Source organism: Prionailurus bengalensis, chromosome B3 (genome assembly GCF_016509475.1).
Source record: "Prionailurus bengalensis isolate Pbe53 chromosome B3, Fcat_Pben_1.1_paternal_pri, whole genome shotgun sequence".
Lineage (NCBI taxonomy): Eukaryota > Metazoa > Chordata > Mammalia > Carnivora > Felidae > Prionailurus > Prionailurus bengalensis.
In genome coordinates this window covers 143,647,816-143,671,337 of record NC_057355.1, presented here as the reverse complement: position 1 = coordinate 143,671,337, position 23,522 = coordinate 143,647,816, and the positions used below count along the sequence as shown (strand labels likewise).

Below are 23,522 nucleotides of genomic sequence, written 5' to 3'. Positions count from 1 at the left end.
TGAGTTAGCCTCAGCAGGCCGTTCCTCCCACCTGGACCACCAGGGGAGTCTCACTGCCCTCGCTCGTCACCCCAGTGGCTACCCCGGGAGCATCCGCTGCGGGGCACACAAGGCACACAGCCAGTCTCGCTGGCACATCCCCGTGGCCTGCTGGCCCTGACACAGTACCCTCTTGTCCCGCCGTGAGACTCGGCTCCTGGGGCCCCAAAACACGAAGTGCCCTCAGCCCAGCTCCCTTTCTTCCTGTCCACCTGGCTTGGCTGCCACATGGGCCACATCACCGTGTGGGATCTCCCAGGGAACGCGGCTAGACCCTCTGGTCCTCGAGGCAAAGCTGGTCTTAGGCAGCCCAAAGGAGCCCCAGCCCTGAGCACCCCCCCCGCCCGGCTCCGTCGATGCGTCTGGAGTAAGTGAGGATAAACAAATGATCCGTGCTGGAGTGAACCGTGTGGCTATAATTCTTCTCTATCGTTACGAATTTTCTTTAAACAGACACGAGCGTTCCCATCTTATTGCAATTTCAGGGGTGAGGAAGAGGGGCCCAGAGAAGAACTCACTCAAAAACCAGTCTGTGATTGAAAGGCATCGTCAAAGCCTCGTGTGGGAGACCCCAGCATTCACACAGGGGCTGACGCAACACGGCGTTCGGGGACAGACGTTTTCTGGCTACAGGCAGACGCGCTTTCCTGTCTCCACATGCCCACGCTGGCCCTCTGGCTGGGCCTCGGAGCCCAGAGAAGGCGAACGCTCTGCCCTGCATGCCACCCACAGGCTCAGCAAAGCTTCCCTGAGGACCCACCGTGCGCCTGGCCCGAGCCGGTTCTCGGGGGCCCCGGCCAGAGCCGGACACCCCTCACTTACCGCGCCTGGTCCACAGCGTGCACTGGCCGGGGTGAGCCCCACTCACGCTGGCTCCAGGCGGCCAGGGTCTTGGTTCCAGGCAGCCCGCTGACACCCAGCTCGCAGGCCTGGTGAACAGGCTCCGCTCTTGGTAGCCGCCCCCTCCCCGGCTTAAATGTGCACTTCTCGAATAGAGACGTGTGCTGCAACCAGCGAAATCCTGGTGTCCCAAGAAAGCAAGAAACTCACCCGGAGCCAGGAAGGAGCGGAGAGGCACAGCGCTGGGCGCGAGACGCCAGGCGAGCATCGGGAAGGAAGGCTGGGTGCAGGGTGGCGCTCCTCCGGGGGCTTCTCCCGCCTCTTCCGTCCGGTTCTCCGGCCGACCCAACCAGGTTGCGGCCCGCGTGCCAGGGACAGGGCTGACCTGGAGGAGACGCAGGAACTTAGGACTGCGGCGAGGCTAGCACTCCGGAAAAGCTCGAAAAGGCTTGGAGCCCCGTCTCACCTGCGGCGTGGCTTTCGGTGGAAGGAGGTGGCTCGTGGAGATGAGCAGTGATGGGAAGAGGTGTGAGGAGAGGCCACGGGCCCAGGTGGCAGCCCCCCAAACCGGTCACGAGGCCTGGGACGTGGCAGAGCCCAGGGCTCACAGGGACAGGCTGTGGCTAACACCCAGGGGGACACGACAAGAGGCACGGGGGCGAGGGGCGGGACCGAAGTCTGGGTGCGGCCGTGGTGGCCCTGCCCCACCCACCCCCATGGGAGGAAGCATCCGAGGATGTCTGGGGGAGGTGGTTTGCCAGCAGGGGCCTGTCCCGTGAGCACTGGAGACCGGCTGCAAACTCTCTGGGGGAGGACGGGGGTCCTTAGGGAGAGGAGTATTTGGACCCGAGAGAAGGGCAGAAAGCAAGCAGGTGGACAGACGAGGCAGCGGGAGGGGCCAGGCAACCACAGGTGTGGGCTCAGCAAAGAAAACCAAACTGCTAGGCAGACGGCTAGACAAGTGAGGCCAAGAGAGTCACGAGCCCGGTGATTTTGAGCGCGGGGGAAGGGGCGGGTGGGTCAGGTCGGGCGACAGAGCTCCAGGTGGGTCAACCTGGCCAGCAGGCAGGGCAGAGCAGGTAGGCAAGCAGGCAGAGGCGGGGGCTGCAGAGCTCCCTGGAGGGTCCCGGCTACCTGCCCTTTTGCATGGGACGGGCCCCCCCAGCCAACCCCCTGGCGGCAAAGGGGCTGGATTTAGCCCCAGGGGGAGGGAGGCATCATGGAGGAAGGGGTCCGGTTTGCGGAGCCAACTCAAGGGGGAGACCTGTGTAGCCAGAGCCCAAGGGGCGCGCGGTCCTGAGCGGTAGGGCGCGGGGGTCCAGGACAGCCACCAGCACTCAGCTACGGGATGGGGGGGTGGGAGGCAGAGAGGGCGGGAGGGGGGCAGAGCCCTGCAGATGGACAGGTTCAAGTTTCCTCCAGGGTTTAAATCAAAGGTCAAGGGGGCCAACTGGCCAAAGGGAGGCAGACCGGGACTGCCCCTCACACCCTCCTGCCTGCCTTCTCCCCAGAGCCGGAGGCCACGGCTCCGGCACCGAACAGGGAGAGGCTGTCCTCAGCCAAAGCAACACCGCTATCCCCCCCCCCCAAGCCAGCCCTCCCCAGGAGGCAGAGGCCATCAAGGGATGCACTAAGGGATTCAGGGGCCAAGCCAGGGCCGGGCCGTGGGCTTGCTCAGTAAGGATCAACTGTTGGATGACGGGATGGACGCCTGAGTGAATGAAGGGGTGAGACCAGAAAGGCCCAGCTCAAATGGGGCTGGGGGTGGGACGATGCCCACTCCCCCTCAGTGAGACGAAACCCAGCCTCCACCCTTTTACCTGAAACTCCTTGCTTCCCAAAGACTCCCCTCTAGCATCATACAAGTATGGCGGGTCCTTCACTGACTCACCTGTCCAAACAGACATCCCACATACTCTTACTGAACCCCACTTTGTGCCAGGCTGGAGCTAGGGCACCCAGAGGGGACATGGGCCGGCCTAGGGCACCCCCAGGGGACCGGATCGGGAGACACGGATGGAGGTAGAGGGGAGGAGAGGAGGGGGTGGAGAACAGAGGTGGACAGGAAAAGCAGAAACAGAACCTCAGAATCAGGGGCAGGGGCGGGGGCATCTCCTGGCCTCGTGCATTCTCTCGTTTCCCACCTGGTGAAGCCACATCTTCCTGGGACTCCAGACCCTCCGGAATGGATTCACTGAGGGACACTGAGACCAGTAGGTTCTGGGAGCCAGGGCGGCTCACACAGGAAGCTCACACAGGGTCCCAGACTGGACCCCGGGACCAGAAGAGTGGGGTGCCGGGGGTCCTGCTCAGGCACCGCAGAAACAAGGGGACAAGTTAGAAAGGGGCGCCCCTCTGGTCAAGGGAGCAATTAGCTCAGTCCCCTCGGCTCGTGGCCTCAGGAAGGCTTGACTGAGTTTCCAGAAACCCAAGCAGGGGCAGAGTTTAGGGGAGACGTCATCATGTGCCAGGCCCTCAGGGTGGCAGGAATGCGCACCAAACCCCAAGGTCCTGGCTAACAGATGCCTTCCACCCCCTCCCCAGGCTCTCAAATGCTGGAATATTAGGGACTTGGGGGCTTGTAGCTTAATTGCTAGCACGCATTGGAGAATAGGCCTGTGGTTAACTTCCTATTTAAAAGTCCTCTTGTTCAGAAACACCAGGAACTGCTCTATTTTTCTTTCCAGTAACTATGCTGAGAGGGGCAGGTTTTGGTGGGATCCCTATATTCAGAGGTGCCCATCCACTCCCAGTCCCCTCGTCCAGGTGACATCTGGGTCACCTGGACACCCTTCAATGTGTGTGGAGGGGACAGTTGGTTTGGCAGACTCGAAGAGGGGCTCATTCTGACTCATGCCAGAGAAATCTCTGGCCAACAGGTAAGTTATGAGCCCCCTCCCACCTTTTCTAAGCGCCCCTGTTCCAAACACCTTCCTTCTCCCTTAGTTTTGTTTTTCCTCCATTGGGCAGAGTCTGATGAACTGGGAGTGACCTAATCTTGATCTGCCTTAGGGAAAGAAAAGTCCAGAACTTGGGACACATAAGGGCAAATTTCAGGCTCTAAAGACACCGATGGGCTCTGGGGGGGGGGTTCAAATCAGGACAAAAGCGGGGTGCATTCCAGCGAGGCACAGGGCATATGGGGGAGGGAGAGACTCAGGGGGTTGTAACTGCTTCTGATGCCGGATAGGAGTTGTAATGTCCCCTCTGTGCACTTGGCTCACTGAGTGACCCTGACAAACGGCTGGCCCTCTGAAGCTCACTCTCGGCAGTATGTGGGAGTCAACTGTGAACCCCAAACCATGCCGGTCCATGGCGGGGGCGGGGGCCTATGGGGCGCTAATATCCATCTAGTTCGTGACCAGGATGGGGGCATTCCACGGGTTCTGCACGTAGGCTGTGGCACTTTATCTACCGCTTGACAACGAAGTTTGCGATGGCCAGGGAGTCCCGAGAAACAGGTCAGGTGCGTGCTTCAGTAGGAAACACGCGCCCCCATTCCCCGGGCTTCTGGAGAAGGAAGCCAGGAGACAAGAAGCACCTGGACCACTGTGACATCTGTATGCGGTAGGGTCGAACAAAGGAACTTCTGCAAAGGGGCCCTATCTGCGGCCAGTCCCAGAGCAGCCTTCAACTTTCAACCCCGCTCAATGGGCCCCACGCTGGGACAGAGGCAAAGACTTAAATGAGGAGCAAATGAAACCCGGCTCGCTCCGGCACCAGAATTAGGAGCGTGGCCTAAGCACCCGTCGCCCCTGCCTGCGGACGCTAGCTCACCTCATTATGATAATCAGTGTGTTTTTCCTTCACAGACAAAGAAGGGCTCCTTATGAGACGAATATTGGAGTCCAGCAGTTACCTCATTAATGTCTGCAGCCTCTTCCTTGACAAGGCCCAAGATTAGCCCTGTGTTCATTAAGGGAAGAGGGCGGAAAGTGGAATAAAACTGAAAACCACAGCTGGGGGGAGGGGGAGGGCTCTTTCTGTGGGCCATTCACTCCCTGAAAGACTGCGTGCACCTTCGGGATTTAATCACCAGCGAGGGGGGCTGGGGAGGGTTTCACCAGGACGCAGGAGGTAAAGAGGTTAAACTTGACAGAAGGAGTTAAAAACCTAACATGGGGCAATTTGATTTGAAAGCTTCCTGGGATTTGTCACTGGGATAATCAATTTAAAACCTTTTTCCTGTTTACTTTTTTTTAGCCCGAGCCCCCCCCCGAGAGGAAAACTTTCTCTGGATGGGGTTTTGGGGAGACGTTACTGTTTTCTAAGTGTCCTTTCCCGACTTTGTTGTTACTGCCTTCAGCGTCTTTTCTTATTTTTGTTGTTGTTGTTTTCTGTTTTCTTTTTTTTTTTTTTTTTTTGTCTTTCTCAGCTACTCTCCCCCCCCCCACCCCGCCCGCACGCCTTTGTTCCCTTTCCGGTTCTCCCCGTGGGAACTTAACCTGTAAGGAAAGCTAATGAGGACTCCCAATTTTCTCACGAACACTTTACTGACCTTATTTCAAGGCCCTCAAATAGTGCCCGGTTCTTACCTGCAACACATCCCACCTGACCCTGCTGGGGAAAGATCAGGAACCCTATTCCTTAACCGAGAAAAACGTGGCTTGGAAAAAAACCGACCAACCCCCAGGCCTCAGCACCAGGCGATTTCGTCAGGCCTCAAACCCGGCAAGAGGGCAGGAGAAGGTTTCCCAGAGAGATGTGAATAGTCCAGTTCCTCGGAGAAACTAAGACGAGGGAAGCCAGGAGCAGGGGATTCTGTGAAGCGTCTGGGGAGGATGTGTCGACACGGGAACCAGAGCCGAACGCCACGGGAGGGAAAGAACGAAAATGTGTCCGTGTGTCCGTGAGCTGGAAACGTGTCCAGAGGTAAGCGACAGAAAAGTCATTACCTGAGTGAGAGCCGTTCGACGGAGCAGAACAAGTCAGGAAGCAGTGGGTTGAAGAGAAAATTGGAGGAAGACAGCGAGTGTAGACAGGCCTTTCGAGAAGCTTGGCTGTGAAAGGAAAGAGACAGGCTGTCGTGGCTGGAAAGGGGGACAGGAGGGGCCTGGGAGGCGCCCGGCTGTGGAGAGAGCAAAGTTAGGAGTTCAGAGGGAAGAAGGAGTCGGACAGGGGACGACGGGTCGGAGACGGGAGGGACCGGCGCAGAGGACGCCTCTTCCTCTGCCACCCAAGAGGTGACGGGGGTGCAAACGTGCCGTGGGGCCCCGGTTGGAAGGCTTGATGGCCTCTGCTCCCCTTGGAGGTGGCAGGCCAGCCCCGGGTCAGGACAGGGAGTTGTGAGGTTCAAATGAACTGATGGTGGCAAAAGGCCTTCGCGGAGCGCAAGGGGAGACATAAATGTTCCCTCTAATTACTCGCTGGTAGCAGGACGCTCAATTTTACAGCCCACTCAAATCTCACCGGGCCTGGATTTGCACTGACCATAAATTACGCGTCCTTACATTAAGGACGTAAAAACCTGTAGTAAAAGCTCCTGCCAGGCCCTGGAAGACAAAAGGTTCCCTCCTAATAGCCTGGATTAACTCAAAGCAGCCCTCCGCCCACTTCATTTGTCACCTTCCAAGTCACCCTTCCACCATCATTTGCCACATAATCCAATCAGCCCCTTTCAGATGCCCGGGAGCTATTGTCTCCACCAAGCTGGGCTTCTCTAAAGCGCCAGGGTTGTTTTTGTCCCGTCCGGACAAAACTGGTTGGCTTAAAAGGGGACGAAAGAAAGTACTGATCAATTGGGGACCCCAATTAGCTTCCAGGAGACTGTTTGCAGCGTCTTTGGATCACACACCAGGCCCGGTGTGCTGGGCACATTGTCAGCGTTCCGGAAAATGTTTGTTGAATTAATTCTGCTTTTATTTATCCCAGAATTTATTTATGGAGTGCAAACACACACAGCACCTACTGGGTGCTGTTATGACCAAGGGAGAAGAGGGCTGGGCATTGGCACCAAGAGGGGCTAACCCCCCAGGAGTTAAGGATCTAGCAATTTCCACAGCGATTTACAAAGCACTTTCATAGTGGTCACATCATTTGGGCTTCAAAAGCGCCCTGTGGGGTAGATAAACCGGGTGTTGTGTTGTTTTTTTTTTTTTTTTTCTGTTTTTTGGTTTTTTTTTTTTTTAATCCCCATTTAGCCCATGAAAGGGACTGGGGCTTAGAAGAGTTAAGTGACTTGTTTAAGGTCACACCGTCATTGAGAGGTGGGACCAGCACATGGCACCAGCATGGGGAGGGGCCACCCAGACCCCCCCAGACCACCCTGGACAGCTGGGATTCCAAACAGGCTATCCCACTGCCAAGTGTCTCTTCGGAAATAAAGGGCTCTTAGTAGAACTCTGGGCCAGGGGGTTAAGGGGCAGTCACAAGTGGCACCCGGGGTCCGACTCTGACCCCTTCTCTTGCCAAGAACGTGACAGAATACTTACACTCCTCCAGCCTCAGTGTCCTCACTGTCACCGTGAACGGTGCCACGGGAAGGGCACTGGGTTCCCCCACGTCCTCTTGCCCACCCACCTTTTCAGATCACTCAAATCAATGCCGAATCCGTTTTCATCTGTAAAGGAGGCTGCTTGGTTCACGTGGATGTAGGGCATGGGAGGAACACACTCAGACAACAGAGAAAGTGCTCTGGAAATGACCACATGCGTGATTCGCATTCCTACTCGGGCCAGCCCAATGCCCATCTTGGCGGACCCCTACCTGGTGCAAGGAGAGCCCCGTGGGGAGGGGCTGCCTGGAGCGCTGTGGGAGAATAAACGAGAAGAGTGAGACACGTGATGAGGCGGGAAAGGACTGACCCTACCAAACTGTTTCAACAAACATTTGCCAGTCACCTCCTCTATGCCCGGCCTTGCCTGAGGCTGTTTCACCTCATTTAATACTCACAACAACCCTGAGAGGTTACCCTTCTTGGCCCCATTCCCCCAGAAAGCCCAGGGGGATCTCAGAAGAGGTGGGGGTGCCCTTGGCAGTTGAGAAGCATGGCGTCGGGGCTCAGGCTCATTCCAGAAGCCCACCATGGGCCTTGGAATTGCCAGTGAGATGCTGGTCGAGCCCCTGGCCCAGGTCCCCCTCCTGAGAAGTTCCCGAAGGGATCCTTCCGTTCAGGACGTCGCAACGGCAACAATGGGTTTGTTGTCGGAGAAAGACCCACAACTTTTTGGGGAGGGAAACACTCCAGGTCGCTGGCACGTTAACGCAAGCGGAGACTTAATAGGAAAGTGTTCAAAGATAGCAAAGGTCAGAGGTTAACGGCCAATGCCCCCTCACTAGGGCATTGGTTTTGAGCATTTAGCCAAGAGGGAGAGCTGGGTGGTCGGTCCTGGTCCTCTTCGTCCTTCGTCATCCTGGTCCACAGGGGGGGGAAGGGGTCTCTGCCAGGGGCTGCTTTGGACGCTGGTGCCATCCAGGGGTCGAACTCCTAGTGCCCTCTGCAATTGATCAAAGGTTAGAGGACCCACTTAAAAGCCTAAGTCGAGGTAGTCATTAAAGTTTAAGTGAGTTAATTACAGCAAAAACTAATGAGTCAAAATTTCAAATGGTCTTTTAATTGCTAACGGGCCTGGGCATGGTGCAAGGAGAGTGGCAGGGGGGCGGGGGGATTCTGCCCATCAGGTTGAGTATATACTGCCACAAAGAGGGGCTGAGGTACCATCAGGTGGAGGTGAGCAGCAAGCACCTTGGCAGCAGCATGGCATCGAGAGGAGGTCCTTGAAGACAAGGAGGTGAACGGATGATGTCATCCCTGAAGAGACCCTATGGCATGGGAAGGGGGCCAGATTAGAAACCATCTTGATGACCTCTAACGGTCAGCGCTGGAACAGCAGAGAGAGGGAGGGGGCAGTCAGAGGAAGAGGGAGGGGGCAGTGGGAAAGAGGGAGGAGGGGGAGGGAGGAGTTCGGAGGGAAGAAGGAGGGGAACGGAGGGAGGAGAAAGGGGAGGGAGGTGGAGGGAGGAGGGAATGGGAGAGAGGAAGGGGGGAAGGAGGGCTGAGGAAAACAGGAGGGGAGGGGGAAGAGGAGAAATGGGAGGGGCGGGAAGGAAAGAACTGGAAAGGGGAGGAGGGAGAGAAGTGGGAGGGGGTAAGGAAGACTTGATTGACAGGGCACAAGTGTTAGCTGTGTGCGCATGCGCAAACTGAAGCCGGGTCTAGCGGGCCAAGAGCCATTTGCGGGCACAGACCGCTAGGGGGCGCGCGGCCGGCACCCAAGACTCCGGAGCACAGCCACCTGCGGCGCGCGCGCGCAGCAGAGCCTCCCGCGCCCCCGCAGCGCCTGGCCCGCAGCTGCCAGGGGCACAGCTGGCATAGAATGGGCGGGGAGGGAGGGGAGGGGAGGGGGGGCGCCCAACAGGTCTCAGGCTGGGGGAGGCCAAAGCCCATACCAGCGCGTCGCGCAGGGCCGCCAAGTCCCTGAAACACCACGCCCGCCATCGCCTGCCAGAATCCACCTGTAGACATGGAGCAGCCCCCCCTCCCAACACATGGCCAGGGGTCTTTCTGCTCCCCCCGGCCGTGGGGGTCGCCATGCACCGGAGACGTATGAGGCTATCAAGAAGGCACTCGCCATAGGATCTTTCCAGAACACGATTCCACTTTTAATAAGTAAAAACACAGAAATCTTGGCTCTGACCTTCGGGAAATCCAATTAAACATAAATTAATTAAAATTATAAAGGCCCAGGTCTCAATACACCGTTTCACTCATTTGTGTGGTCTCTGGACACGTGATGCAAAAAACAGTATTACTAAAAAAATAATATAAAGGCAAAACCACCTAAAATCATCCAGAGCCCTATAGACCACCCCCCTCCCCCCCGCCAAGTCTCACCTCCCCTTCTTGACCACAGCAAGAATTTCAAGACCCTGCACGATGGCACCTAATGAACAATTTCACGACCTCTTCATCCTGCTCAAATACGCCCCACCTTCATAAGACCCCAAAACCAATGCCAACCAAAATAAACTAATCTGCATCCACGCTCTCCCACGACACCCTAAGTCACACAGCCAGTGCGAATCACGACATCTCTGCCCCAGCGCGAATGCTACGGCTGCTTCCCAGTGCACCCCAAGATCTCCAAACATTCCCCCCTCAGGTAAATGAATCCAGAATTCTCCAGTAAATCCCGCGCTCGACCCCCTCCAGCAGAAGAACAAAGGCCACCTCCCCTCACCACCCCGCCCCCCAAAATTCCGCAGTGCCGCCATCGCCCTCTGGCGGCCAGCGAGGGAACCTTCCAGAAACCTGCCACGTAGCAACCCGCTCGCGCCTCCCCTCCCCAAGCCCGCCGGCCCAGAGTGGGGAGGGGGCGGCGTGGGGGGGCTTGACAGGGACAAAGGAAATGGCAAAAGACGACTTTATCAAAAGTCAAAAGCCCGCAACATGTCAGAATCTTCCAGCGACCATCACGCAATGCTAAAAAGACCCCCGACCCCCAGTTCCCAACTCCCAGCACCTAGACACCCTCCAACACGCCCCCTTTTCTGTATTTCGCTCTTGCCCCTTGATTAGCCTCCCCCAGGTTAAGGACACGGCCTTCTCTGCACCCCAACCCACCCCCCTGCTTCTATTCCGCCAGTGCCCCCAATGATCTGACCCTCCCCCCAGCCGCCTTCCCCTACGGAACTGATCCTGGGGGTTCCTGGCACGTCTGCACTTGGGCGCCATATCTCTCCACTATTAAAGTGATTGATCACGGGAAACCAAATGCTCTCGGTTCGCAATTTTACTCTAAATTTTGCCCAGAGTCTGCTCTGCACTAAACCCGTGTGTTTTGGATCCGTAGTCCCTTGCGGATGGGAACCTGTACTCTTCACGCCTACAGGCCCCCAAGAACCTGGCCAAAAATTAGGGGGGAAACATCTCCGGGGGACTCTTCTCTTTACGTGCTCCCCCCCCCCAACTCGTGGGGGCATGCAAAATGCACCCGCCGCCATATCTCCCACCCTCCGTGATTCTAAAGGTGGCTTCGAGCACGGAAAATCTGGGTTTTAGACCCGGGTGACTGCGGTATACTGGATTCTGACAGGGATCTGATCGGATTCCTCCCACTCGACTTAATGCGAGCCCCTACCACCCAGCCTGCCCTCAAGCTAAGGGGGCTGGACGAGAACAGGGCCCTGATTCCCCCCACCCCCTCCCCAGGAAAAAAAAAAATGTGCCTCGAGATTTTCCTGCCTGACAGAATTGCATTTGCCGACACTCGGGGACCAGGCGAGGTGGCCGCCTGCAGGAGAAGGTCCCCGGCGTCTGTCATCGGCATGGCCAGGAGGACGGAGCCCAACCTCGAAGGGCTGTAGTCTTCGTTTTGCACATCCTTTCGGGCAAGGATGGCCAACCACTCACCAGGTGGGGAGAGTCTCGCGTGGGCGCCCCGGGTCTCCCGAGGAGCTGCGGCCAAGGCCAGCGGGCCAAGGCGCGCTCCATTCCAGCTCTCCGCCGTCTGCGCTAGGGGCTGGCTGGGTGGGGTTTATATGGAGGCGCAGAAGGGGTGGTCTCTGACGTCAGCGCATTCTGCTGCAATGCGCTCATTTCTCCAAAAGTGATTGGCCGGAAAAATGAGCCCCCCAGATTCTATGACAAATTGCTCTAGCCGCACCCAGATTGCAGCAAAGAAGGGAGGAAAAAATTCTGCCGCAGTGCCCCTCGCCGCCATGACCAACACCCTGTGTTCGCTGGTGCTTTTTCCCGACATGAGCCCCGCTCACCGAGCAGGGCGATCTGCCGGCGCGATCCGCTGGGAGAACGGGACAAGGGACGGTTTTCCCCAGGCGGGCCGAGGGTAAAGCCGGGGCGCTGGGGACAGCGGACACACACCTGACTATTTCGGAACCTCTATCAGAGGATGCGGCTTAGGGAGAGAAAACGATGCTTTCTGCTTATTGTCCTGGAAAATAAAACGCCCCGAGCGAGGTAACCGGGACCCAAATGTAAGTCGGCGGCTGTCACCCCCTTTTTGCCCACCCGTCTATTTCTGATTGGCTATCTTTGACATGGAAGGCTCGGCAGAGCATCTCGGAGTCAGAAAAACAACAACAACCACCACCAGCACCACCACCAGGTTTTGAGTCCCGGGCTTTGCCGCTTACAACCTGCGTGTGAGAACCTGCCAATGTCCCTTCCTCTGCCAGGGGGTCTGTTTCCCACACGTCAACGAGGGGGTACCCCCCTAACGAGGGGGCGTGAGAATAATTTAGACATGAGCCGTGTCCCTCTAGGGAAACTACTTTTCGAGGAGGACTGTGTCCCGCTTGAAGATGCATGGGGTACACCCCCCCCCCAAATTGAGGTGATTCCCCCCACACACATACACTTTGAGAAGCCCCCCCCCCCCCGCCCCATACCGCCCCGGGGAAACAGGCAGCGACACATGTTGCGGCAGAACATAGCTTGCACGGCCTCGTGCTCCGGGACTTGGCACATGAGATTTAATCCGTAACAGGTGGCGCCTTCGGCAGCTCTGCCGGGCACTGAGTGGCAAAGCGGGCAGGGCCGTCAATCAAATGTCCTCTCGAAAAGGTCAAAATGCTGTTGAAAGGGACTAAGAATCTATCTTAGGGTGACAGGTGGGTGGCAGCCGGAGGGCAAGGATGAAGCGCCTGGTGACAGAAGAGGGGTGAGGATGAGTGATGGGTCCCAAAGGGGACAGGCAGAGGGGCCCTGCGGGGACTCTCAAGGTAGAGCAGCTCCCCCGCGCCTCCTGGGGGGTTTCAAAGCCGCTCCAGAGCGAGCCCCCCCATGCGCGGCGACCCTGCCAGGTGGCTTTCACACACACAGGAGACTCCGGGGCTGAAAAGAAGGGACAGAGCTATTTGTAAGCCCACGGGTAGTGACACGGAGCTGAGAGTGGACCACCAGGTCACGAGAGACACCGAGCCTTGGGCGGGGGGCTCGTTTATAGATGAAGCAGGCGCGCTGTTGGGGAGACGAAGATAAAGTGCGCTTTGGGGGGAGGGGGCATGGCAGGAAGCCCCCCGAAAGTGTCAGGTAGTGGGAGGGAGAAAGAGAACACCCAATTTACAGCCTGGGGACCATGCAAGGAGCCCCAGAGACTAGAGTCCCCCAGCAGGACTCGCGAGACAGAAAGGCCTGCACCAGCCGCAGACGTCAAGAAAGCTTCAAAAAATCATGGCTCCGAGCATCCTTGTCAACAGGAGAACGTTTATTAGCCTCGGTATTAATAGCTAGGAAACAGCCGGAGCTGGCCGCGACCAATCAGCGCCCAGGAGCCCCTGTCGTCAGGCCTGCGCAGCCAATCAGACGCCGGCAGGCCCGGTTGCTAGCCTCTCGGGGGCAGAGGCTAGGGGTGCGCATTGTCACGGGGGCCCCCGCCGGCCCGCCGCGCGTGGGAGGCCTGCGTGGGAGACGGGGCGGCCACCAGAGAGCGTCAGTAGCCACGCATTCCGGGCCCCTGGAGGCTGTCGTAGACACAGTGCCTCCTGGCGTCAGCCCTGCAGCCCCAGAAGGACATGAGTGGATGCTCCAGGAGGAGCCCCCGGCCTCGGTTGGGTGCCCCTGGGAGGCCCTGGAAGGAGAAACTCCAGACATCCAATGCTCATCTCTCTTCTCAGGGCCTGGCGCCCACGAGGAAAGTTGGGCCTCCTAGTGCAATCAGCCTCTCTGCTTTTTTTCTGGGCTCTCTGGCTCCAAAGCCCTGTGCTCCGAGTTTACCAGTAAAGCCCACTCCTCTTTTCCAGGGTCTCGCTGACAGGCCAAGGTAAAAGGACCCTGGAAATTATGTGTTTCCGACCAAAACCCCCCCGGGGGGTTGAATCCCGGCTCTACTCCCTCCTAACTGGGAGGCTGAGGTCCAGGCCCTTCTTCTCGCTGGGCCCCTATTTCCTCATCTGGAAAAAGGAAAGAGTTGGACAAGATGGTCCCCAAGGAGCCTTCCAGTCCTGCTTTGCTTGATTTGAATGTATACATCAGGCGAGTCAAATGTCTTCCAGAACATTCTGCATGACAGTAATTAGTATCAGGTGTATCCTGCAGGCCATGTGGTTACTTCATCATTCTGCTTTTCTTTCCATTGTATTTTATTTTAAACAGAACACCATGGCAACATGTTTATCCTTCTGGCTTCCTAAAAGAAAGAAAGAGAGAAAGAAAAAGATAGGAAAAAAAAAAAAAAGCAAAGAGAGAAAGAAAACACTGCTGTAAACTAATCTCTACTGAGCATGGTTTTAACCACAATAAAAAAAGATATCCATATGTTTAAATGTTTTTGTTGGCTTTTCTGGAGCTCAGAACCTAACTTTTTAAATATTTATTGGTCCAAAGCAATGGAAGAAATAACTTGAAAGAGCCAAATCTATGGTAATATTTGGATCCAAACTGTTTCTCAATCTGAGCAATGTCGTGCATGCTTCCCTTTGTCAAAAAAGGACATTTGAGGGCTCAGATTGATATCAATAGGACAAAACAGACAAGGAAATCCAGGTTTGAGAAATGGTTCGTTTTCTTTCTGTACATGCCGAAACCCAGCTCTCTCTCAAGCGCCCTGGAGGAGAGCCAGTGTCCCAGACGCATGGCTTAGCCTGTTGCCTTTTTTTTTTTTTTTTTCACATAGATCTAATTCAAAGCACACATTTTTCTTCTTTTTTTAATTCATACTTGGGAACCCTCAAAAGCTGTGTGAGCAGTCTCCTACCCACATGTACATACTTGTGGGCAAGTGTACAAACGTCCTAAGATTTGGCCAGGAGATGAAGACAAGGTCCTCCTATATCAGTCTCCCTAGCCATGGGTAAATGGACCCTCTTCTCAAAAACCACACTGCAAGCTTTTACAAAACGGCATCCCCTGAGTGACTGTTCCTCTAAGCAGATTTTCCCAGTCTTTCAGATACCCCTAGAATAGTAGTGTTCCCCAGAAATCTCTTGAGGTTCCTTCTGCACCTCCCACAGTTGGCTGCGTGAGGCTATGCCTTCCGAAACTCTAGTGCCAGTGCCAGCCTCTGGCGACTCCAAGTCCCCCAAATCACGCATCCCTGAACCCCTTTTCCATTCCTCCTGTAGACCTCAGCCAAAATCAGAGAAGCAGCAGGGCATACAGAGGGACTTCCCATGAAGCTATTTTGGGGTGAGGAAGCCTGGGCATTGTCCGGTACAGCCTCTCTGCCTCCTATAAGGTGAGGGATTGGACGTCCCGCCATCAAGGATTTGGGAGAATTTATCAAATAAACAATAGTCCCATATTCTGGGGGTCCTGGAATTGACAGTGGCTCTTGTAGAATGCACACTGACCTGTTGCTCTGATGCTGACAACCCCTCAGGAAGTTTAAGGTAGGCTCTACTCCCAACGTGGGGCTCGAACCCACAACTCTGAGATCAGGAGTCCCATGCTCTACCAAGTGAGCCGGCCAGCCAGGCGTCCCTCTTGGGAACCTGATTTTGCCTTCAAAATGAAGTCCAACCTCTTTAGCATTTAAGGACTTGCACGAGGGGCTCACTTTTTACTTCTGGTCACTTATCCAAACATGATTCATACCCACATTCCCTGTGATTTGGATGCTTCGGCGGGGGGCGGGGGGGGGGGGGTCTCTGCCAGATGTCGTGATTCTGGGGAGCTGAGGACGCGGCTGTCTGTGCACACGTGGACTTCTATCCAGGACACCGATATCAGGAACGCCCTGCTTCCCTGAAACCTGAGTTCTGGGTGCAGCCTCAACCTTTGCATAGAGGAGTTTGTCAAATTGTAGGTATTAAAAGGCAAATAAAAGTCAGTGCGTTTTGCAAAAGGCCAAGGATAAAGCTTACTTCCCGGTAGACTGCTGGGCTTCGAGGCAGCTCATGTATGTTTCACTCTGGGGATTTATGGTATGCGGGAGAGAGGGCAGACGCTGTTCTTTACTAGTACTTTCCATGACTAGAGCCAATAAAAAAGAACAGGAAAGTGATAGCCCAAATTACCCCCAAATATCTCCCCAAACCCATTTGTTGTTCTGGGTGAATAGATTCTGGGTGACTGCTAGTTTTATGGATTTCTCTGCTCTATGTATTGCTTTTAAAATGTGCATTTTTAAAAAACGCAGCAGTGCAAGATGACGGACTGACCATTTGAGCCTCTTCCTTAGGGACCTGAAATATGAAAATTTTTTCTAAAATAAATAAAAATCAGGAGACTCCGGACACAGCGCCTGGACAGAGGCTTTCAAACATGGGGCGGGCGGGGCGGCGCCTGGGTGACGCAGTCCAGACTCTTGATCTCAGCTCAGGACATGATCTCACGGTTCGTGAGTTCAAGCCCCACGTAGGACCCTGTGTTGATGGTGGACAGCTGGCTTGGGATTCTCTCTCCCTCTTTCTCTCTGCCCCTCCCCTGCTTGTGTGTGTGCATGTGTGTGCGCGCGCGCTCTCTCTCTCTCTCTCTCTCTCTCTCAATAAAATAAGTAAACTTAAAAAAAACGGGGTGGGCTGGGACAGCCCCCACAGCCACACCCGACTTCTGGAAGGGCTCTCCTGAACCTGCACAAGCGGCGAAAAAGTTCTGAGTTGGTAACAACAGAAAGAAAAGGAAAAAAAAAAAAAAGTGACCTTCAAATGGTTTCATTCGGACAGGAGGGCCCTAGAGAAATCCCTTTACCAGGGGATGAGCCTGGCCAAGAATGGGATCTTGGCGACACAGGCCACTACCGTGGGTTGGATTTTAGAAGTCACAGACCCACAGGAGGAAAGGTGGCCAGGTTGGCCCTCCCCGCCCCCACGCGGCCCCCCTGGCTCTGGGCGTGGGCCAGCCCCCGGATTCAGGCAAGGGGTTTTCTTGGCCCAACTCCATGGAAATATTTCCTTCGGTGGAGCAAAGAACGGCTTCATTCAGCGGCCTGCGGCTAGGGAGGGGGCTGGCTTTACTGTGTTGACAGAATGGTGAAGGCCTGGGGGAGGGGCCCCAGAGAAGAAAATGTATTCCAGGTAGAACAGGACTGGAAAGTTTGCTTTTTTTTTTTTAAACTAAAAGATTGCTGACAGTTGAAAAACTACCACCCCACCCAAGAGGCTCCAAGAGAAGACATTTGTACTAGATTTCAGTGATGACTGTAGCAAGACCTGTCTTCCTAACGGCAGAGGGAAGGGGGCCAATTCTGGGCACGCTTTCAATTTAAACATTCAAGGTCTCGATCCTTCCCGAGAGCACAGTCGGCCTCCCTGGGGCAAGCCTGGTGATATCTGTGTCTCAGCCTCACCCCGAAGCCACCAGCTCACTGGTTGAGAGTCAAGGGCATCCAGGAGACTGTGCAATTAGGGACCCTACTCACAAGGAGGCCGTGGGCAGGGGTCCCAGGGGCACACTGTCCTCCCTTGTTGACCCTGGGATGTCCATGGCATGGGCAAACATAGGAACCCCCAGCCCCTTAGCTTCCAGGAAACAGACAGAAGGAAGCATGTCTACGTGACTCCTACATGAGAGGCTGGGGGGACGAGGGGTGTCTCCACCATGAAAAGGGATGATGCGTCCTACTGATCCATGCTATCCTGGCAGTAAAAGGAGATGAGAAGCCAATGGAAGGCAGAGCCTGGCATGCAGGCGGCCGCCACTCTGTGCAGCGGCCCATGCTACCTGAAACAAGGGGACGGTGGCCCTGTGATCACAAGGCTGACCACCAGCCTTCTTTCTCAGCTCTAGGGTAAACCTGCAGTCTTGCCTGGTGGTTGAGGGTTTGGGGCCCGATCAGACCCCGGATGCCAGTCTCCTCGCTACCCGTGAGGCCTGGGGTTGTTGGTTCGACCTCCTGAACCTCATTTTCAAGATCTGTAGAATGGGGTGAAAACACCTCCCTCCTTTTGGTGGTAAGATCAAATGGGAGAAAAAATGATCTGTATTCACCGTGGGTGTCCCCAGCTATAGGATGTGAAGAGTGTACACAGAGAGATCTTCTTGGGGTTTTGTTGTTGTGGTTTGCATTTATTTTATAGGAAGCATAAATTTATCTTGTAATTTAAAAAATAAGTGAGGGCAGACAGTGTCTCCTTTGCTGTCCCGCCCGCCGCTCCCTTGCAGTGTGTTCAATAACCTTTATCTCCTTTAAAAAAGAAGAAGATGGTTAAATTAAATTAAAAATAAAATTTTTAAAAAAGTGAGTCTTAGGGCTCCCGGGTGGCTCAGTCGGTTAAGCGTCCAACTCTTGATTTAGGCTCAGGTCATGATCTTTCGGTTCGTGAGTTGGAGCCCTGCATCAGGCTCTGTGCTGATGGTGCACAGCCTGCTTGGGACTCTCTCTCTCTCTCTCTCTCTCTCTCTCTCTCTCTCTCTCTCTCTCTCAATAAATGAATAAACTTAAAAAAAAAAAAAAGTAAACCCAGTGAAGCTGCTAGGCCAATGGCAAAGGTCTGTGCTATATGCACTCTGTTGTCCTGCTACAGGCACGTAGAAACCCTTCTCTGTGGACAGGACAACCTTGAACACTGTTCTCTCCAAAATGAGAGGTTGGCTGCTGAATCCCACAGTTTGGGGCTGGGCTCAATTGGCCAGAAAGAAAACAGAAACAAGCTCCTCTGCCTGCAGAGTGTTGGTTGAGCCCTGTGGGCTCTCTGTGGCCCAGGCTGGCCACCCTAGCACAGCCACCTGGCCCAGTACCCTCCCCCCCCCCCCCCCCCCGCTCCCCCCAGCCACCAAGGGCCAACTTCCTCCTCGGCACGACCGCCCATCTCAAAGTCTGGGATCTGAGATGCAGTCTGCGAGTTCAGGGGGAAAAGGGATCTTCCAGATAAAAAAAAAACATGTCCAGAACACTTGGCCTGCCTCCTTCCGCTCTTCTCTGCTGTTCTGTCCCCAGTGAGACACAAGCAGGCAGGGCCGTTTGGCAGAGTGGGTGACGGGTGACGGCATCTGACGTCAGACCAGGGTTCAAACTCTGACACCACCCCTGACGAGCAGCTCGGCTCTGCGTTGAGTCCTTGACGCTTCTCTGTGTCTCAGCTTCCTCATCTGTAAAATGGAGATGATAATAGTACCCGCCTCTCAACGAGCACCTTGCAGAGCACGAAATCTTTGCCACAGCCTCTTGGTTGAGAAGGCACTGCTCTGGGCCTAGCAGAGGAGAGTCGTGCGCCTTGCCGTATTAGCAGTCCCAGGACAGGCACGGTGGCAAAAATCCTGTGGGTGACGAGGCACCGTCCACGCCAGCCCCTGCGGCACCCCCTTTCCGGAGCCAGAATGCAGACACATCTTGCAGCCCGAGCGCCCACTGGAAAACTTCGTTTACCCCACCCCCCACTGGGGTCGCTTCACCACCAGGGGTGCCGGGGGTGACTGCCGGGCACTGAGGGTCATTTCAGAACACCACAGGTCACCGCGGGCCTCGGTGTCTCGCCCCCCACCTACCAACTTGCTCAGGCTTACGCTCTGCAAACGCTCTGCCCTCTGAGACACAGGCTCAAATGTTCAACATACCCTTTAGGTGTTTGCGGAAAGGATGAGCTTAGAGGCGCCTGCCTTTAGGTAAACGGAGCTGCCCTTGCACTTTTGATGATAAAGAAAAGCAAACAAAGGCCGCCTTTCAAAGACCAGCTTGCTCCCACTGGCTCCCAACCCAGACACCCGCCGCCATTGGGAACCGTTGGGGGTGGAGGGCTGTGGGAAGGCCTCTGGGACCCCTGGGCGCTTCGAGGAGGGTCCTGCCCACATCACCCCACTGAGTCTCCAGTTTCCCCTCTGCAAAAAGTATGAAAATCAATACTCCGGCCGCAGGTTTGCTCTGAACACAGAGCAAGGTAGACTAACAGACCACGAAGGACAAAAAGCCTTCCGCATTATCTGGAGGGGTCCTCAGGGTCAAAGTCCACAGCTGGGGTGGTGGAGCCTCTCCGAGCCAGTCACCTAGCAGGTGGCGCACCGGCTGGCCGTGGAACCAGGCCGGCATACTCAAAGCTGGCTGCCCCCAGAACACCCCAGTTGAGGTGCTGCATCTTTAGCCCGAGTTTTTATCCACTTTAAAAGGCAATTCCAGATCGTTGTGTTTCGTGCATCGGTTCATTCGGTTCAGGAAACACGGGGGTGCCTAGGGCCGGCACTGCCTTAGCCCCTAGGGAGACAGTGACAGGTGACGGGACGTGCTGTCTGCCAGATGAAGCTCAGAGGGGTTGGGCTGCACACCTACTGTGCGCCAGGCTCGCCTCTGGCTGCCTCTACTTGGACCTCAGGTAGACAGTGTGCTCAGCCCAGGCCCCCGGATGAGCCAGCCATTCTGTTCTCCCCAGGAAGGAGGAATCGGCAAATAGAGAACTGTCACTTAACTAGAAGACAGAGCCACGGGGGGGCTGGGATGGCCATGAAAAGCTGGCACCTCTCACCCGGGGCTGAGGATCAGGAATTCTGGGCCCGCGTCTTTCCCAACAGTCTGGCCTTATGTACATTTCCCAGAAATTCTTACTGTTTACTCTGAGGGGCCTCCCCAAGGCAGGAGCCGTTCAAACCCTGCTTTCAGCTGTAAGTCACTTTCTGGCTGGCTCAGGGCACAGGCCTCTCCGAGCGTTGAACGTATGGCCACGTGGCCGCCCCAGAGATCCAAGCAAAACTGTCTGGCTGCCCAGCCCGAGCCGTGCCTGAAAGGCTGCAGTGTGTACCCCGGCCCCGGCCCTGGGGGCTCACACAGGGCCCTCACACACGCCCTGAACCAGCACAGACCCAGGCCCGCACTGGTGGCTGGTTTCTGCAGCCCAAAGAGGGCCTTGATTTGGAGGAACCTGAGTGGATCTGGACCGACGGGGGTCGGGAAGTGGCCAGGGGAACTGTATATAGACTGTCCTCTCCCGCCAGGCTAGAAAGGAAGCCGAGGGGAGGGGAGGGAGCAGGGGGTCAAGGCCACCAGGCGCTCCGTGGCAAGCCTACTCAAACCCTCTCTCTGGGCGAGGTTTCTCTAGGGAAAGAGTATGTCCGCACCCTGCAAGCTGCTCTCGGCCCCGTCCCGGGATTCTGTCTGGCGCACATGCTGGGCCAGTCCCGCCTAGGAATGGCCATGGCTGAGATTACCAGCAAGGGGTCGGGACCACGGCTCTGACTCCTAAGAGAAGGCTTCTCTGCCAGCATCCCAGCCACCACAGTCTCACGGGGCTCACGTAGTCCAAAAGTCGTGCTCGCTGGAGAGCGGAGGCACAGAACACACAACCCCTAATGAATAAGGCAGAGACGGAGCAGGTGCTCAGGAACCTGATGGATATGCTGTCCCTGTGCGTGTGGTGATGCCCCCCCTTGGGTGACGTGGGCTGGGAGAAACGGGGGTCATACACCCTAACGGGGAGGCTGTCTCTGCACCAAGGAGAGGAGCCACAGGAGCAAGCCCTTAGTCACTCCGGGCCTCCCTGGGGTTCTGGCACATTCTGTGACTTAAGAATAGGATTTGGGTTCCAGGAAGGCAGCCCAGAAGAGGGGGTCTGCTGTGCCCCTCCTGCCCAAGAAACGTGTGACGGTCTGTGTTGGACCAGAAGACTCATGTTCGGGGACACCCCAGCCCCCAGCCTTGCTGCTGGGCTCGGGGAAGGGGGGCTGGGCGCTTGGCAGAAGTCGTCGGCACATTCCCATATGTTAAAGGCGATGCTGTGCCTGCATTTGGAACCTCGGTGGAAGGCAGCGTGAGGCAGAAGCAAGATATGAGGGACTTTAACATCTGCTCTGGGAGGCCCTGAATCAAATCAAGATGGCCTCACCCTCCCCGCCCCCCAAGGCTGCGCGCCCGGCAGGCTGGGGTGGGATCTCTGAACCAAGGATCTGGGATCAGGCTGCCTGGAGGCCCTAGAAATCCGTGCCGAGCAAAGGCGAGCAGAGCTGTGTTCCCCTTGATGGAGATTTCACACGTGAACCCGTGTTCCCTCTAAATAAAGTGAAAACAACAACAACAACAAAAACAAAAAACAACCCCTTCTCGTCCCTCCCAACTCTGTGCCGAGATTTATTCGCTCCCAGCAAGACTGAGCACTGAAGCTGCCTTTATTTCCTCACTTAGCCAAGTTCAGCTTGTGACTCTCCAGCCCCCCTCGCCCCCAACCTGCAGCCGGGGTGACGGCCAGCAAGGCTCTGTGTCCCAGAGGCCAGGGTCACCCCTGCAGAAAACAAAGAAAGGTAATATTCGATTTGGACCGTGTCCAACTGCCCCCGCAGGACTTCTCCGGTTTGTTTTTTCAGATCTACATTCTTTTATTAAACTGTTGGGAGAATCACCATGAAAATACCACGGCCGCCCCACCACACACAGCTTCTCATCAACCTTCCACTGCGTCTGCGGTCTACGCGGGCACGACTTCTCCGGCGGGCATTCTGGCAGCGCAGACCCAACGGCTAACAGCACGTGAGCCTCAGCCCGGCCATTTCCTCTAGAAACGACTCCCGCAGAAACGGCTGAGCAAGTGTGCAGAGGTGCAGAACGATGGCTGGGAGTTGGCAAACGGACAACTACGCTTCCCTGCGCTTACCCGGAGCCTGTCGCTGGCTCGCTTAGCCCACACCGCAGAACCAAGCGCCTTATCGCGCCCGTTTACAGATGAGGAAACTGAGGCACGGAGATAACAGCCGGCGAGAAGCAGACCTGGGGGTTGGGCCAGGGGGCACTTCTTCTCCTTGCTGGGTCGCATTCTCCATTTCTCCCCACTCTCTTGCCCATCGGGACAGCACGGAACATGCAAAGAAAGGGTCAGGATTGAGCCGAGATCTTGGTCACACGGGTGACAGAGATCCCCCAGGAGGTTGGAGCATCACCTGGGCACAAGTTTCCGGTCTGCGGGTTATGGATCTCTCCCGCTGTAGATATGATAAGACCCACATGCCCCCGACGCTTGGCCCGGGAGGGGAGCACTGCGGTTGGTCGAGAACTCCGCACGGAAATCGGTTTGAGCTGACCCTCCACGGAAGAACTGGGTTTTCCTGCCCTGAGAGTAAGGCCTGCAAGCAGTTCCCTCCCAGCTCTTCAGCAAACACCAGCAGGGGGAGGATGTTGCCCCTATTCCTTGACCGAGATGCGGTGAGGTGCGGGCTCGCCGCAGGGAGTCGCCATGAAGCCCGGAGAACTCCAGCCCCGCCATCCCGGTGCTCCCCGATGCTGTGGACCCGAGCAAGCCTTGCCCCTAGACACCAAGGCCCCACGGCCAGTGCAGCAGGTGCCTGTGCACCACCAACCAGGGACCGCGGGCGGCCACGTGAGTCCTGACGAGCCACAGCACAGCCACGGGAGGCAGGCAACTTACAAGCCACAATGCGCCAGCCAAGTGACCCGTCCCCTCACAGGCCCACCAGTGGTTCAAGTCTGCAGATTTGGAGCCTACAGCATTCAAACTGTCCTATTTCCAAAGACACCAAGCAGCCCCATCACACATTTGCGTGTCCCAAAGTTCCCTGTCCATTTGCTCAGAGGATAAGCGTGGCCAGCCAGAAGTGCCCACGAGGCTTCTGTGCTCGTTCTCAGGGTGAACCCACAAAACACCGTGCCTCCTCGGAGACCCCCGGACCCTAAAGCCTATTTCTCTGTCCTCAGGGCAGAGCGGCGGTAGGGGGGGATGGGCAGCCTTCAGCCTCACCCCTCCCCCACTGCAGGCGCAGTCCTTTGCAAACCAGCAGGACCTGGATGGGGGCTTGAAAACTGCAATGCTGGAGTTCTTTCCATTCTTAAAGGGACCGAGCAACCCCAGCGGGGAGCAGCCCTGGGACCGAATAC

General features: G+C 56.1%; 1 protein-coding gene across 1 annotated transcript in view; it reads right to left on the bottom strand.

The window, feature by feature from the left end:
- LOC122468125 overlaps positions 1 to 19,742 on the bottom strand; it is a 28,735-nt gene extending 8,993 nt beyond the window's left edge. Inside the window, exons 1-8 of the mRNA XM_043554559.1 lie at positions 19,604 to 19,742; positions 12,229 to 12,354; positions 11,593 to 11,680; positions 11,096 to 11,343; positions 7,585 to 7,765; positions 5,775 to 5,879; positions 1,346 to 1,356; positions 1,090 to 1,264 (exon numbers count right to left, since the gene is read on the bottom strand). Of these exons, the coding sequence (XP_043410494.1) occupies positions 1,090 to 1,264; positions 1,346 to 1,356; positions 5,775 to 5,879; positions 7,585 to 7,765; positions 11,096 to 11,343; positions 11,593 to 11,680; positions 12,229 to 12,354; positions 19,604 to 19,742 (1,073 nt within the window). The remainder of the gene's footprint in view (positions 1 to 1,089; positions 1,265 to 1,345; positions 1,357 to 5,774; positions 5,880 to 7,584; positions 7,766 to 11,095; positions 11,344 to 11,592; positions 11,681 to 12,228; positions 12,355 to 19,603) is intronic.
- Between the last annotated feature and the right edge of the window lie 3,780 nt (positions 19,743 to 23,522).